General features: G+C 38.2%; 1 protein-coding gene across 4 annotated transcripts in view; it reads left to right on the top strand.

The window, feature by feature from the left end:
• Tusc3 (tumor suppressor candidate 3) overlaps positions 1 to 15,685 on the top strand; it is a 141,063-nt gene that overhangs the window by 112,690 nt on the left and 12,688 nt on the right. For all 4 annotated transcript variants that reach the window (XM_085844013.1, XM_085844014.1, XM_029480733.2 and 1 more), the window contains one exon: positions 11,918 to 11,981. In XM_085844013.1, coding sequence (XP_085700139.1) covers positions 11,918 to 11,981 — 64 coding nt within the window. The remainder of the gene's footprint in view (positions 1 to 11,917; positions 11,982 to 15,685) is intronic.

Here is a 15,685-nt window from a genome sequence, read left to right as displayed (position 1 = left end):
TCCTTCCAAATGTCTCTGTAAAAGATGCTCAGAAACCGAGTACATGCTCCATGCTGTGTATGTATATGCGTATGTGTGTGTGTGTGTGTGTGTGTGTGTGTGGAGAGAGACCTTCTTTAAACTTAAATTGTATCCTTCCCTCACCCTGAGCACTTTGTCATTCAACATTGATAGTTTATTATTTGTGATGCACCTTCCAAAAATAACATAGGCAGTTGAGTTTACATTATTTCTAAAAACATATTGAAGTGTTTCATATTCTCAGTTTTGTCCATCTTTCCCAGGACAAGCAATACAAAGTCCAGCCCCAGTGTAAAGCAAGTGCCTTGTAATATACCTCCCATATGTTAGATAGTCATTTGTGTAGTAAATAAAACTACCATTTTCAACAAAGGTTACTCTATCTCATATGTTGTTATAAAATGTGTTTTTCATATATTTGTATTTAAAAATTCTCTCATACAATATAATTTAATCTTATCCATTCCCTTCTGTTGCTTGCTTCCTATCCTACTTAACTTCTTACCTACCCAATGTCAGTCCTTTCTCTTTCTCTCAAAAGCAAACAAAAGATAAGGAAACAATAACTATCAAAACAGATAAACTAAAAAGAAAAACAAGAAAAATTAAATATTAATAAGACAAAACAAAACCAAAAATACACCTAAAACCATGGTGTCTTTTGTGTGTTCACCAACTACTCCTGATCTTGGGACTTCCCCCTGGAGTAGTGGAGTGTGGTTGATCTATCTATCTGTCTGTCTATCTGTCTATCATGAATGAGATGCTCCTTTGGAAAGAAACTGGTTTTCCCTTTTTTAACATACCAATTTGAAGGATCTTGTTGATTAGGCCTGTCACTTTGTATCTACTTTCCTAACTCAGTGTTGGGGTTTTACCTGGTTTTAACCTGTACAGATCTTGCTCTAGTCTGAACTCGCATTTATGTACTGTTACTGAATATAGAGGATGCCGTTTCATTGGAGCCATCCAGGAGACCTAGCTCTTCAGATATTCTGACCCCTCTTCTTCATAGAGGAGCCTTGATAGAAGGGCTGTGATAGTGACATCCCAGTTAGGACCGAATGTCCCCAAATATCTTACTCTCTGCACATTGTCCTGTTGTAGATCTCTTCGTTACTGAACATTTACTACAAGAAGAAGCTTGTCTGCTCTATAAGTACAGCATGTTAATGATATTTTATTGTTTCTCGTCCTTAACAGAAAAATGGTATTAGATTCTCCCCACACCCATGTTTCAGGTTATTGACCACATTACCAGTGTGAGGTATAGGCTTCATCTCATAGAGTGAGCCTTATATCTAGTTAGAAACTAGTAGATTCCTACCATAATATCTGTGCACCGTTGCCCCCCTATCTCTTGCAGGCAGGTCTTCTTTTTTTAAGTCATGGGATATATAATTGGGAAATAGAGAAGATTATTTTTCTCCTCTGGTAGTATGCAAAGTATCTTCCAGTACCACGACTACTAGTCAGTGGGTGAAGCATCTGGCGAATAATAGTTCAGTTTCGGTGTGTTCAGTTATGTACCTAAGTTCCCAATACTCTGAGCAGTAGCTTGTAGTGGTCCTGGAACAGTCATGTGAATTAGAAAATCTTTTATCCCTCTTTTACAGGTGAGGAAACTGAATCCTGCATTAGTTATGGAACATGTTTATCCCATACTGTTTGATATAGAATCACAATTCTTTTAATAATGATATGAAACTTTTCTTGAAGATGAGTATTGTAGTTTCTGCTATGTTCTTGTAGAAGTAGAGATCTAAGTAATTATTCATGACCCATCTAACAGTTACTACAAAAGATTTACTGTCAAGAAATAACTTGCCTTCCCACCCAAGCGTTATTCACTAGTCACATGTTTGTGCCCATAGAGAGAGCATTATCGAAACACTGTGTGATAAGTACTGAGGATATGGCAGCCATCTATATTTACAGCTACGTATGAAAAGGAAGATAGAAGTTTAGGAATTTGGTTCAGTGGTAGATTTCTTACTAGACACTGGGTTCCTCTGGAATCAACCAGAAATTCCTGTAGTTGCTTATTTTCCATAATAAATATTAATTCCAAATTTAATTAATTATATTTGCCATAAATACCTGATGTGACAAACCTATAAGAGCATTTACGTTATTGATTACATAGTGACAGGATTTCACACCATTAGCTAGTTTGTTCGATGTTGGAATGCAAAGGAATATAAGAAGCCATTTTTATTTGTTTTGTTTTTAATTACATGAGTAAGGAAAGAAAATTGTATGAAAGTATGTGGTCCATTTCAAATTTTCTTTTGTTAAAGAATAAAATGGGATCTGTACTTATAGGAAAGTGTTACCAACAATGTTTTTGTTGAGTCTCTTTTGAAGGCGACTCAGAGAGTCACCTTTCAGCCTACGCTTTGCACTTGAAATGTTCTTACTCTGACCATGCCTTCTTTCTGGGTCTCTCATCTGTAGACAGGCTTCACGGGGTTCTGCCTCCTGTTTTGTTGAAAGGGGAGAAGTGATTCTTCAAAGATAGCGCATTTCTCAAGCTGTCCCAGCACCGTCGGCTCAGGGGGCTTTATGTTCTCCTCAGTGTTCTAGCCCTGCTCTCTTTATTGACTGTCTCAGGAGAGGCAGGCTTCCAGCTGTTGCAGCTTCACTCTGCTTAAAGCCTCTCCAGTTCAGTTTCTTTGTTGTTTGATTTTCCTTTCCTTTTACTCACATGTACAGCTAGTTTGGTTCTGTGGTTCAGGTAAAGTTATAAGGAGCGATAGTACTTTACTTCCATATTAATGGCCAGCACATTAATGTAGAGGGACCAGAATTAGACCCTGCCTGACCTGGGACAAGAGCTCAGCTGACACTGAATTCCTTTAAGTCTTCTATGAAGAGCTCCTAGTCTACCTGTGGGATCCACCCATAGTAGGCTTGGTTACTGACTCCCTGTCATTTTCACTCTGTGGGTGGTGCTATCCTTGGACAGGTGGTCCTGGGTTCTATGAAAAGCAGGCTGAGCAAGCCTGCAAGCAACACCCTTCCATGACTTCATCAGCTCCTGCCTCCAGGTTAAGTTCCTAACTGACTTCCTTCAATAATGAATGGTAAAATTGAAGTGTAAGCTGAATAAACCCTTTCTGCCCAACTTGCTTTTTGGTCATGGTGTTTCATCACAGCAATAAAAACCCCAATATTTCCTCCCTGGTTAGTGTCAGAGAGTTTCCTACTGTTGATTTTGTTTAACTTGTAGCCATTACTCTGTTAATCTTAAATTCCTTTATTTGCAATGACAATTCTTTCATTGTGTTAAAGGGCATATTAGTGAAATGTTTCTTCTGAGTTTCTAAAATATATGGTCTTAGCTACAGCAACAGGACAGAAATCATCCAACAAAATGAATGCAAATTCTGCCCCACTATCACCTGTTTCTTTTAGATCTCGATTTGTGGATAAAAATCTATAGTTTTTCTTTTGTTGTTATTGGTGGTGGTGGTGGTGGTGGTATTTCTCTATTTTTAGATTCTTTTGTTTTAAAGAAAGTCAGGTCTATTTAATGTACATATATCCAAGACTACTTCTGAGAAATACTTGCTTAAGGTATGTGACCAGTCTTTGGAGTCATCAAGTATAGTGTCACAATTACAGAATCCTTTGGGAGTTATGCCTAAACCAGGTAAGTATTTAACATTCCACTGTGGGTCTTGTAAGGAGTTCAGCTCAGAAGAAAAGTGCCACTACATTTTTAGGTAACAATAGATTCATTTGTTATTACTAACAATTTGCAGCTACAATGTACTTCCGGTGGCAAATAATTGAAGTTAATCATAGTTTTCCTGAATAGTTTCTGTCATTTTTAGTTTGAGCCAATTATTTAATGAAATGCATAGAAAATTCAAGCACAAGGTATGATCAACCACTAGGGAAATCAAACACTGAAAGAAGGTAATGCCTATTTGTTCCTCTTCTTTTAAACAAACTCAGAAGGACTTGACCTAGCCGCTTTATTATCTACAGCTCATCCGCTGTGCAGTGTAGCTGCCCATAAAAACTAATCCTGCCTAGAGAAGTTGGTGTGATTTGAGGAATGCAAAGAAGCTCCAAGGATAGGACCAGAAGTGAGTAGAGATAAGGGAGCGTTTTACCACAGCACCAGTGAGGGATTGCAGCTCTTTTTACATAGTGATCTTTTTTTTAAATTTATTAGATTGGCCAGTAAATAGATACAACTTGATGTTAAATTCCTAGTAACAGTATAAATACTTAAAAATAACATGAAGAAGATATAATCTTTCAGATAAGTCAACCAACTACTTAGAAAAGTACATTCTTACAGTCTCTGAAAAAAATGTCATATTTTTGTTGGATAAAAGCCTTTGCTTTTTTTTGCCATTCTTTTTTTTTTAATTAGGTATTTTCCTCATTTACATTTCCAGTGCTATCCCAAAAGTCCCCCATACCCTGCCCCCACTCCCCTACCCACCCACTCCCACTTCTTGGCCCTGGCATTCCCCTGTACTGAGGCATATAAAGTTTGCACAACCAATGGGCCTCTCTTTCCACTGATGGCCGACTAGGCCATCTTCTGATACATATGCAGCTAGAGACACAAGCTCCGGGGGGTACTGGTTAGTTCATACTGTTGTTCCACCTATAGGGTTGTAGACCTCTTTAGCTCCTTGGTTACTTTCTCTAGCTCCTCCATTGGGGGCCCTGTGATCTATCCAATAGCTGACTGTGAGCATCCACTTATGTGTTTGCTAGGCCCCGGCATAGTCTCACAAGAGACAGCTATATCAGGGTCCTTTCAGCAAAATCTTGCTTGTGTATGCAATGGTGTCAGCGTTTGGAGGCTGATTATGGGATGGATCCCCAGATATGGCAGTCTCTAAATGGTCCATCCTTTTGTCTCAGCTCCAAACTTTGTCTCTGTAACTCCTTCCATGGGTGTTTTGTTCCCAATTCTAAGAAGGGACAAAGTGTCCACACGTTGGTCTTCGTTCTTCTTGAGTTTCATGTGTTTTGCAAATTGTATCTTAATATCTTGGGTATTCTAAGTTTCTGGGCTAATATCCACTTATCAGTGAGTACATATCATGTGAGTTCTTTTGCTATTGGGTTACCTCACTCAGGATGATGCCCTCCAAGTCCATCCATTTGCCTAGGAATTTCATAAATTCATTTTTTTTAATAACTGAGTAGTACTCCATTGTATAAATGTACCACATTTTCTGTATCCATTCCTCTGTTGAGGGGCATCTGGGTTCTTTCCACCTTCTGGCTATTATAAATAAGGCTGCTATGAACATAGTGGAGCATGTGTGTTTCTTACCAGTTGGAACATCTTCTGGATATATGCCCAGGAGAGGTATTGCTGGATCCTCCGGTAGTACTATGTCCAATTTTCTGAGGAACCACCAGACTGATTTCCAGAGTGGTTGTACAAGCTTGCAATCCCACCAACAATGGAGGAGTGTTTCTCTTTCTCCACATCCTCACCAGCATTTGCTGTCACCTGAATTTTTGATCTTGATGACCCAGGATGTGTCCTTGGCCCTGCCTACTTGTATGCCTTCATTCTATTCCTCCTCTTCTCTCTCTCTCCTTTCACACTTGTTTAATGTGTTTATATGCTTTGTTCTAAAGGCTCAGTTGGTTCTGCCTTAGGCAGGAACACACAGTGGGATGTTCTCAGCTACCTTTAAAGTTTGTAATAATGTGTGGTCTTGTCTGTCAGGTATTTACAGAACAAAAGTATCCATTCTTGACCTTAAGTAAATATTCTGAGAAACTAAAAATGAAAAAAATATTATTTCTCTTATTCTGTATAACTTGGCACACAAAAGAATTTTAGGACCAGATTGTGAAACTACATTTCTACTACATGGTGATGGGGAGTGCTGTCTTGAAGTGGAATTATCAGATGGAGCACCCTAAATTATTCTCTTAACACAAGTTTGTAAGTTGAGTTATAAACAACAGCCCCCACTTGGCTATATTTAGAAATCGTGTTTTCAGGAAGTAGAGATGAGAAGGTAATAAAAAAGGACCTTTATGGTGGCTCTGTGAACAGAAAAGATAGCCATTCCCACCTGCAAAATACAGACACACACCTGACAATTCATCAAGGAATTGATATGGGAGTGATGTAGTGTGGAGATGACTATCTTGAAACCAAAGCAAGAGAGTTGCCCCTTACATGGCAATCCTACTGGTACCTTTATCTTGAACTTTTCAGTCTCCAGCTTGTAGGACTCCCACCCAAGTCCATAGGTGATTTGTTTGTTGGTTCATTAGACTTGACAATTTGAACAAACCCTAAGGTCCATCATAAACATAATCCTTCATTTTATATAGGCTGTGTGGTCAGCAATTCTGTGGTATGCCTGGTAGAAACTCTTTAGCAACCAAAATGGATTTCCAATACCTTTACTATTAAATGCCAGAAGGCAATCTGTTTTCCCATATTCATGCAGCTGGAGCTGACATCTTGGGTGTGTTGTCAGAGAAAATACAGAAGTATATTTTATTACATATTTATGTCCGTGAAAATTACTTTTTCTTTTTCGCTCCTTCCTTCCCTTCTTTTGTTTCTTTTGGGGGGGGGGTTATCATAATAATTTCTATACTGACAAAGAGCTTGAAATCACATGCTAGATAGCTGATATTCTTAGCTTTTGAGTCTAGATGTCAAGTCTAAGTTGCCCTTATGTAGGGAGGTGGTAAATACAGGAAGGTACAGGGAAAGGAGTCATTGGAGTACGTCACATGATGCCTCCAAAGATGAAAAGAGAAATGACATGTACGGTGTACTGAAAATTGTAAGATTAGACAGTTTATGAAGAGGGTGGGAATGAATGCCAACAGCTTTTTTCTAGAGTTTGACCAGCTCTTGGCTCATTTTGCCAAGCAATGTTTTAAAGAAAAGGAAGGAACAAGCCAGGCACAATAGTAAGAACCTGCAGTCCTAGCACATGGGATGCGAACACGAGGGTCAGGAGTTCAAGGTCACCATCTCCTCTGCATAGTGAAGTGATTCAAGGCTTGCTATCCTGGCATGTGTGAGGCCCTGTCTCAGAGAGCCAAAGGGAAGAAAGGAGGGAGGGAAGGAGCAAAGGTATCCTGTGTTCTCTGACCTTGGAATAAGAGAAGGGAAGGAGCAAAGATATCCTGTGTTCTCTGACCTTGGAATAAGAGAAACTATGACTTGAGTCAAACCTAACACTGTCTGTTTCTATCATTTGACTTTGACAGTGGCTTGGGTTTGAGACACTGTAATCCAGATTAGTCTTAAGCTGTCTTCTGTGTTAGCCTGAGCACTAAGCTTATAGCCATGTGGTCCCTACCAGGCTTTGTTTTTCCCTTGATATTTCAGAGGTCTTTAAATACATGCATACAAGAGAAAAAAAATAAAAATCATATACCTAGAAACTGACTTAAACAGATCTTTTTTTCCTAGTAAAGATTTCAGGAAGGGAAGTAGATGCCAGGATACATTTTTTTTTTCCACAATGATTTTGGTTCTTCTTCAAGGAAATAGTCAACTTGGTTCCTAAATCTGTTTAACTAAGGCAGTTTCTATCGAGGCTCCGAAGACAGTAGTCATGCTTATCTTTTATCTGCACATGTCCTATCCACTTGTTAGAAAAGGCTTGAGGAAACTTGAAAGGATATTTTTTCATGGTGAAAACAATATAACCAAGACACAATTGTCTGTTCTTACATGTCTAATAATATACATAAGCCAGTGGACAACAGTTTTTCCATTTGATCCTATGACTAAGAGGGAATAAATAATTTCAAGTTAAGAAAAGAGTGTAATCCCATATGTATTTTTATATTTTGCTTGGCAGACTTAAAGCTGATGGATTTTTAGTCTGAGTAAGCGCAGGGCTTGCTTAAACCCTGATAGTGTAACCCTGAGAGGATGATGTGTATGACCTGTTCCTTTAGTCCTGTTACCTGTTCTTTGAAGTATTCAGTACACTCACTAAGTGAACAACATTTATATTATACTGCATGGCCAGAATTTCTGTGTCTGGGAAATTATGTGCAATAGCAAATGTATTAGACTTTTTTACAAAGATATTCAAAGTCATTACCTTTATAAACCTAAGGTAACTATATATTTCAGAATAAATTACAATTAGCTACTTTTATTTCTCTCTTAACCTGAGAAAATAAGTAACCTTGTGTTAGCTTTAATAGAATCATGACTTAATATTCTTTCTTTTTATGTTTGCAAGTGCATGCATCAGTTAAATAGAAATCTTTACACCCAGCTTAAATATGTGCATGGTAGTTTAACCGAATTGCAGTTGTAATGAAGCACATCTGTAGACAAAGGATGCCAGGTGAGGTTTCTGGAGAGATCTGTAGAATTTGTATTCCTCTTTCCTCTTTTTTGTTTGCAGTGTGGTTTGTAGAGTGAGCCACTATTTTAACTGTTGTATATAACTAACCATGTTCTTAGAGTTTAAATGTATAATGCACATTAGTTACTCACTAAACAAACAAGTTAATGCTAGTTAATTTAATCCTAAAATATGTTGCTTCTGGGCTTAAAGTAACTTGGAAGAGTAAAAGCATCCATGAAGACCAAGTGGTTGTAAAGGATTCCGAGTCTCACCTTTTCGTAGTATCAGGCCAGCCCTCTTAATTTCACATGAAAAATACACTGACCTGATTAATTGTAAGTAACTTAAACATGTTATTTAATGTTTACAAGGTAGAAGCTACTTGAGTGGTGTCTGCTTGAGTATTTTTTCTTTATATTCCAGAATGAGCAGTTTCTCTTAGCTCGGAGAACACCACCTTGATTTATCCAGTTGTGTGGCCTAAACTTAAAATCTTTCTTTCATTCTTTCCCCTATTTCTCCTCTCTCCCTATTGCTATAGAGTGACAGAGACTATATTAATAACTCAGTACAGCATTCTTGTACTTAATTTCATGGCAGTCTACTAAGGAATATCCTAATCTCTTCCTAAAGTTGAGATGATGGAGTTTAGTTGACTTGTTTATGGCAAGGTACATAGTGAGTTACAGATTCAGAATGTTGTGTGGTGCCACAGATGCTACACATCGATTATGGGCGTTGATTACCCTAGGGCCCAAGCACATGGGCTTTGTTGTGTTTTTGTTTGCTTGTTTTTCTTTATTCCCGCCCCCCCTGGTTGTACATACAAATAGAGTTAAATACAAGCCTTCCATATGGTGACTGGAAACAGTCAGTGCATTCTGTGGTTAGATGTTTCTTGCACACATCTTGGAAAGCATTGGAGGATTCTGAGCAAAGTAATGATAGGATCACTGAATGTGCTTTAAACAGGATTAACTTGACTGACAAGTCGACAGATAGGGTAGAGGCAAAGGAAATGAAGGCATCTTTGCCATATTCTGGGCAAGAGGTGACAATTCCTTGACTGACAGGAAATGTTGGGCTTTGTTCCTTGGGCACCTTTGCCAGTTCCTCCTGTAAGTACTGACAAACACTGAATTGGGGATGACTTTAAAAGTGGAGCCCGTGGTATTTTCTGATGACTGGATGCATGGGAGAGAGGAGAGAAAGAGAAAAAGGACTAAAGGACGATTTCAAGGGTTTAGACTGAATAAATCAAGGTGCTGTTCCCTGTAATAAGAGAAACTGTACCTTCTGGAGCATAAAGGAAAGTGTAGGGAAGGTTTGTAGGTTTCAGCCTGCCAAGGGCTGACTCTATTCATGATAACTGGGCCAAGTAGACTGGATGGTGGTCCATCGGTTGGAATGCAAATGTGAGAGCTGCGCACTCAAATTTACTAACTGAAGTGCTTAGGTTGGGTGAGAATGAGTTGGTACAGAAGCAATGCCTAAACCTATGGATCGCTGAGGTACCCCAGAGTATGGAGGTAGCTGAACATTGGCAACAGGGACTGCTATGAACCCCGAGGATCTAGGGAAGTAACCGGATCACCACAAGGGAGAGGGTGATCCTGTAACACAATCCTTCTCAAAGGTGATGGTGCCTTTGAGGGTTTGCTGGTGGGAGCGCCTCAGTGACCCTGACAGAAGCTCTATTGAAGAGGATTCTGTAGCTTAGAACAAGCAGGAAAGCTTTTACCATTCACTGAAACAAAAAAAAAGCCTGAATGTCTCTCCATTTTATGTTTCTAAACTAGGCAGAGTGCCGTGCAGTTGTTACATAAGCTTGGGCATATTCTAAATTGATATAGTCAGGTATTTTAAGCAGTTGCATGAATACTGACTTTAATTCCTTTAAGTTTCAATGATACTAATCTGAAAGAGAAGTAAGGGCTATTTACAAAAACTATATACTATAACAAATAAAAACCCAAGTTTTGAATCACAAAGACCAAAGTTTAATTCTCAAAGCTTGTGAAAACCTGGAGATTTCTTCATCTCTCATCTATAAAGTGGCTGTAATACACCAATGTACTAATATTATAGGGCTCTTGAAGTTTCTCTGCATGCTTCATGTGGAGTGCTTAAGTGTTTCAGACAGCATGAGCAAACCATAAATAGTAGCTAGTACTATACTGTTGTGGATATAATTGTTATTCTTAAAATAATAAAGGAATAAAACCATCTGCTTTAACTGTAGCCAAACATGTCAAGTGTACTTCTTAGTATTTTATTTGCTTTGCTGTTTATTTTTTTCTAATAATAATTTCACCACTTTCATGTGTTTGTGAGGATCCAGGGCTATATGGATAGCAGTTTTATAACAAGTATATGAACGAGAATATAGAGGGACTTTGCTGAGACTGTGCTTAAAGAGTGCATCTGCACATAGCAGCACAGCTACAGAGGAGACCTTTGTGCTGTGAAGTACTTATAGTGAGACAGAGAAACAAAGGTGATGCAGATCGGTATGATATATAATGTCTAGTGAGCTGGGTTTGAACCCTGAACCCCAAGTAAATGTGGGAGGAAAGAACTGACTCCACAGAGCTGTGCTCTGACTTTCACAGGTGTCCCTGCCATCATTCCTCCACTCATACCACATCGTATGCATAAACAACAATACAGAGGACCAAGACTAACACTGATGACAAAATACAGATGTTTCTTCAGAAAGACCTTCAGAAGCATCTAGTTGAGCCCTTGATTTGATTGATGAGAGAATACTGAATTTATGTTTAGCTTATTGTGGAATAATAACAGGAAGGAATAACTGGTTCCTAAGCCTGTTCCTCATTAGTACAGAGAACTCTGCTGTATTCGTTGTCTTGAAATGAGATTTGAAAAAATAAACTGGGTGACCTCTTAGAGCTCACATGATACAATCATGTACTATATATGATATAAAAATGAGGAATCATATAAGGACCATTAAACAACTCTCTAGAAAGGGTAAGTATTTGGGGGCAGGAGCAATATGGGGTAGAGAGGACCAGGGAGGGAATTGGAATAGCGTGTCGAGCAGAGTACAGCGACATATATATATGAGAAGGTGATAATGATGTCTATTGTATTGTATGCTGAATGTAAGGTCACTGCAGAAACCACCAGCTTCCATAAGGGATCATAAGAGAGTGCTTTAGGATTGTGACGTGTGCTTTTTTAAGGAAACTCTTTATTCAAATGTTGGTAATATGGTAAAGAATGACTGGACAATTTGTGGGTCAATTTTATTTATCTATCTATTTGTTTGTTTGTTTATTTTGAGACAATTTTTATTAGATCTTTTCTTCATTTACATTTCAAATGCTGTCCCAAAAGTCCCCTATACACTCCCCTGCCACCCTGCTCCCCAACCCACCCACTCCCACTAAACAATAAACACTAAAGTTACTTGTCTGACAGTCAACGCTGTCCAGTGTCTTTAAAAGGAACTCTGGTAGAGCCATTGCTGTGTGTGTGCTTGTGTCATTACTGTCCCTCATTTGTGAGTTTTTGTCTATTTTCTTCCTTTATAGAGCTACATTCATGGAAGCAGCCAGGCTCAGTTTGTGGCAGAGTCACACATCATCCTAGTACTGAGTATCCTTTAAATACCGAGGACCTAAAAAGGTAAAGAAGAGACTTGTAGTAACGAATCGTGATTTTTCTGGCAGTAAATTTCAAGACACTTAAAGTATATTAACTTTTACACTAATTTTCTAATTCATATATAATTATTTCCTGTCACACTATATTTTCTGTTATGCTGAATCATCTGCAGATTTTAAATACCTTTTTTTCCTATTAGCTATTTAATGTCGTAGTGCTGATTTTAGGCTGCATTGATTATCTGCCTAGGTTGTATGCATGGTATGAGTGGTGGTTGTGGGGGTGGGAGTGTGTGTATTTACATAATTTTCCTCAAACAGGAGCTTAATGGCAGAGCAACTGTGTGCCTGATGTCAACAGTAGGCTAAGAGGACACTGTTGTCTCTGTGTACTAGATGCATTAGCACATGAAGTGTAAGATTTTGTTTTTCCACTTGGAATTTCACTAGTCACAAATGGAACACATTTAATTGGTCAAAATGACTATGGTTTTCTCCAAGTGGCAAGTTTCTCAGCTATGAGGCATGCGTAGTGAGAAGTGAGAAGAACCTAGCTGTAGATCTTCCATCACCCCATGCCAGGAATTTTCCAAGGTTTCATTTCCTGGGACATTGGTATCAGGCTGAGATTTAGCATAGCAAGACCCTTCACAATCAGTGTGAAGTGGTCCAGACAGACTTGTCAGTAATACATACAACAATTAAAAGTCCCCATCCCCTTTAGTCTCACGGTAGTTCGTTCTTTCATAGTCCTGTGTATTCCTGCTCCAGGGAGAATTGGTAAGGGGGTTGGGCAGTGTACTTTACTTTAAACATTAATTTATACTTGTTAAAACTAATAAAAGTTTCAGAAATCAATTTTGAATTTTTTCTATTTAAACTGGTTCCCAATAATAGTTTACTGGCATTTTGAGTTTACAGTAATTAGTATGACTATCTTTTCTTTTATGTAAAACATTAGATGATGCTTTATACAAAACATGGCTAAATGCCCAAAAGAAAGCAGAATGAGTCTAGAGTCATTGGCTACTGTCACTGTGCTATTCCTCATCCTGCTACGGTTTTGTTAACACAGAGCTAAAGGGAGAGGGAAATCAGTTCTCTGTAGGGGTTGGAGAAGGTGATTTGAGAAAGAATAAGCAGCCCGAGGGTGTATTCCAGGGTGTCGATCTGAAACCCCTGGGATAACTAAGTCAAGTAAAAATGTCAGCCAGGAAACATGGATTCTGATGTCCAGATTAAGTGTTCTAGATGGTGTCCTTGGATATTGGTTTTGTTAATAAGTAAGTTGGAGTCAGTTATGGATTAGGGAGGAGCTCATTTGTTCTCTTCCCGGCAAACTATTGACAATTGATTGTTTGTGGTGATAGACTCATTGTCTTCATTTATGTGCCCACTGAGTTCCAAACCTATGAAACATAAACAAAAGTTGGATGCTAGAGTTACCGCTTGCTGGGTTATTGGTTAATAACCCAGGCTGTGTCTCAGTAAGGCATCCACTGTGAGGAAAGTGGTCCAGGAGGTGGTGAAGGCACTTTTAATGCCGTCGTGATCATTGGCAGAAATGTTGGTACTATCTCAGACTATAATCATGCTCACTGTGGCCCATGCCTCATAGGCCACAAAAGAATTGAGAAGACCTTATTCTTGTGATATCGTAAAGCCTTTGTCACCTATATAGTAAGCCTGCTGTTGCTTTATCTTTTACATTATAGTAGACAATTTTAGGAATAGTTATGAATCCCTTTATGGAAGAGATTGCACGTCCTTATACCACTAAGGCACACCCTCCATTGAGATTATATCTGTGTGCGTGTTCATAAATACATGTCTACATTTGTGGTTTTGTCTATATATCATTTGACCCTGAAATTTTTATTTGTGTCTTTTTGCTCATTAAAATTGGAGAGTTTGTTTTGTATCACTTTGCCTTCGATTTTATTGACAGATTTAAGAGGTAATTATCAAATATAATTGTGAAATGAATGTTAATATTGGTATTAGTTTTAGTGCATACATAATTCTAAAACTTTTACATTTTTAACATTTATAAAGATTTGATCAAATAGTACATGTAAATGTGTAGTTGATAATTTATATATGAATGTAAATGAATGTTAGAGAAAAAGATTAAAATTGAAATAAAATTTCCTTAAGGATCATCATCAGTCATATTCATTTGCAGCAAATGTTTTTTGTTTTTTTTTTTAAATAATGACAACAGAAGTGAAGCTGAAATACTAGAAAGCTACCTCCTTACATGTTTTAATTCATTTTCCATTGTATACCATTGGTATTCTGTAAGTACGGACTAAGAGGAGTTTATACAGGTAGATTATCCAAGATTTTTTTAAAAAAATGAATTGGTACAGTGTAGACTTACTCCCACATAAGCTCTGCAGAACAGTTTTCATAACAAAATGAGAGCTGTGTGACTCAGGACATTAGTGATGTTCACACTTCAGGGGCCTCAGGCCTGCGCACTAGGCACTCTTGAAAGTTTAGTAGGAACATGCTGTGTATGATTGCGCAGGGGGACAGACAACACTCCACAGGGCTGTGGGACTCACCTCTGATAATGATCAGCAGCTAAAAAAGATGGGTTTAATTCCTAGTTTATTTTTTCCAGAAAAAGTTCCAATGCTATAATAGCTGGAATACCTTTGAAAATCATTTATAGAGGACATCTTAACATAAACGAAAAATGTGAAGAGTTGGGTATTAGTGTCCAGACATTGAGAAATGAGTCCTGGCACAAACTCAAATACAAGTACTATACCTGACTAAGTTAAGTTATATAAATTTTATATCTCTATATAATCTACCTCAGTGTGGGAATGTATATCCTACCTAACTTTATCTGACTTCCTCCATTTATTTAGACACAGCCCAGTGGAACAGTTTATACTTTTGCTAGTTAGGGATGAATCATGAGACTTGGTGGTGTTGTGTTCACATATACAATAGGAGAAATGAAGACAAGAAAGTCATAATTAAGAAAATGGAAGAAAATCTAAGCTAACATTCTTTTATTTTTCTCTAATTTTTAAATTATTAAACATTTGAACAGATACATACTATATATTTCTAAAATTGGTGAGTTCTAAAATCTTAGGAATAGATATTATTAAAAGTGTTTTAATAGCATGAGAAGATTGATTGGTGAAGTTGAATGAACCCTTTACTATAACCCTTGTCACCTTTGTGTGTGTCCTCCTGAGCAAACCCATGAGTTGTAAACACATACTAAGTAGAGGAGAGGTGTCCTTTTCTTGTTGCTGTGATGAACTGTCTGACAAGAGTAACTTGAAGAAGTTGCTTGTTGACAGGGATACAGTCCATTATGACATGGGCCCGTGTCAGCAAGATGTGAGGCCGGTGCTCACACTGCATCTGCCTACGGGAAGCAGAGAGAGATTAGGACTGGGCTCAGCCAGCTCCATTACTTTTTTCATTTTTATTCTGTTTGGGATCCTAACTCATAGGGTGGTGCTGCACAGAGTGGGACTTCTCTCTTGAGGTAAGCCTGTGATGTGCACCACCCTCATAGATGGAGCCCAGGCTGTCTCTTAGTGACTCCAAACCTAGAAAAGTTAGAGTGAATACAGATATCAACTAGCATGGCTGTTGTTCCTGCTTAAATGTCAGGGTCAAGGTGCTTCTCCATTGGTTAGATTGTACTATCATATGCTCGCT

This window comes from Mus caroli, unplaced genomic scaffold, assembly GCF_978045245.1.
Source record: "Mus caroli unplaced genomic scaffold, Mus_caroli_1 scaffold_10, whole genome shotgun sequence".
In the NCBI taxonomy this organism is placed as follows: Eukaryota; Metazoa; Chordata; class Mammalia; order Rodentia; family Muridae; genus Mus; species Mus caroli.
Note: the sequence above shows the minus strand (reverse complement) of the source record. Positions and strands in the feature narration are given on the sequence as shown.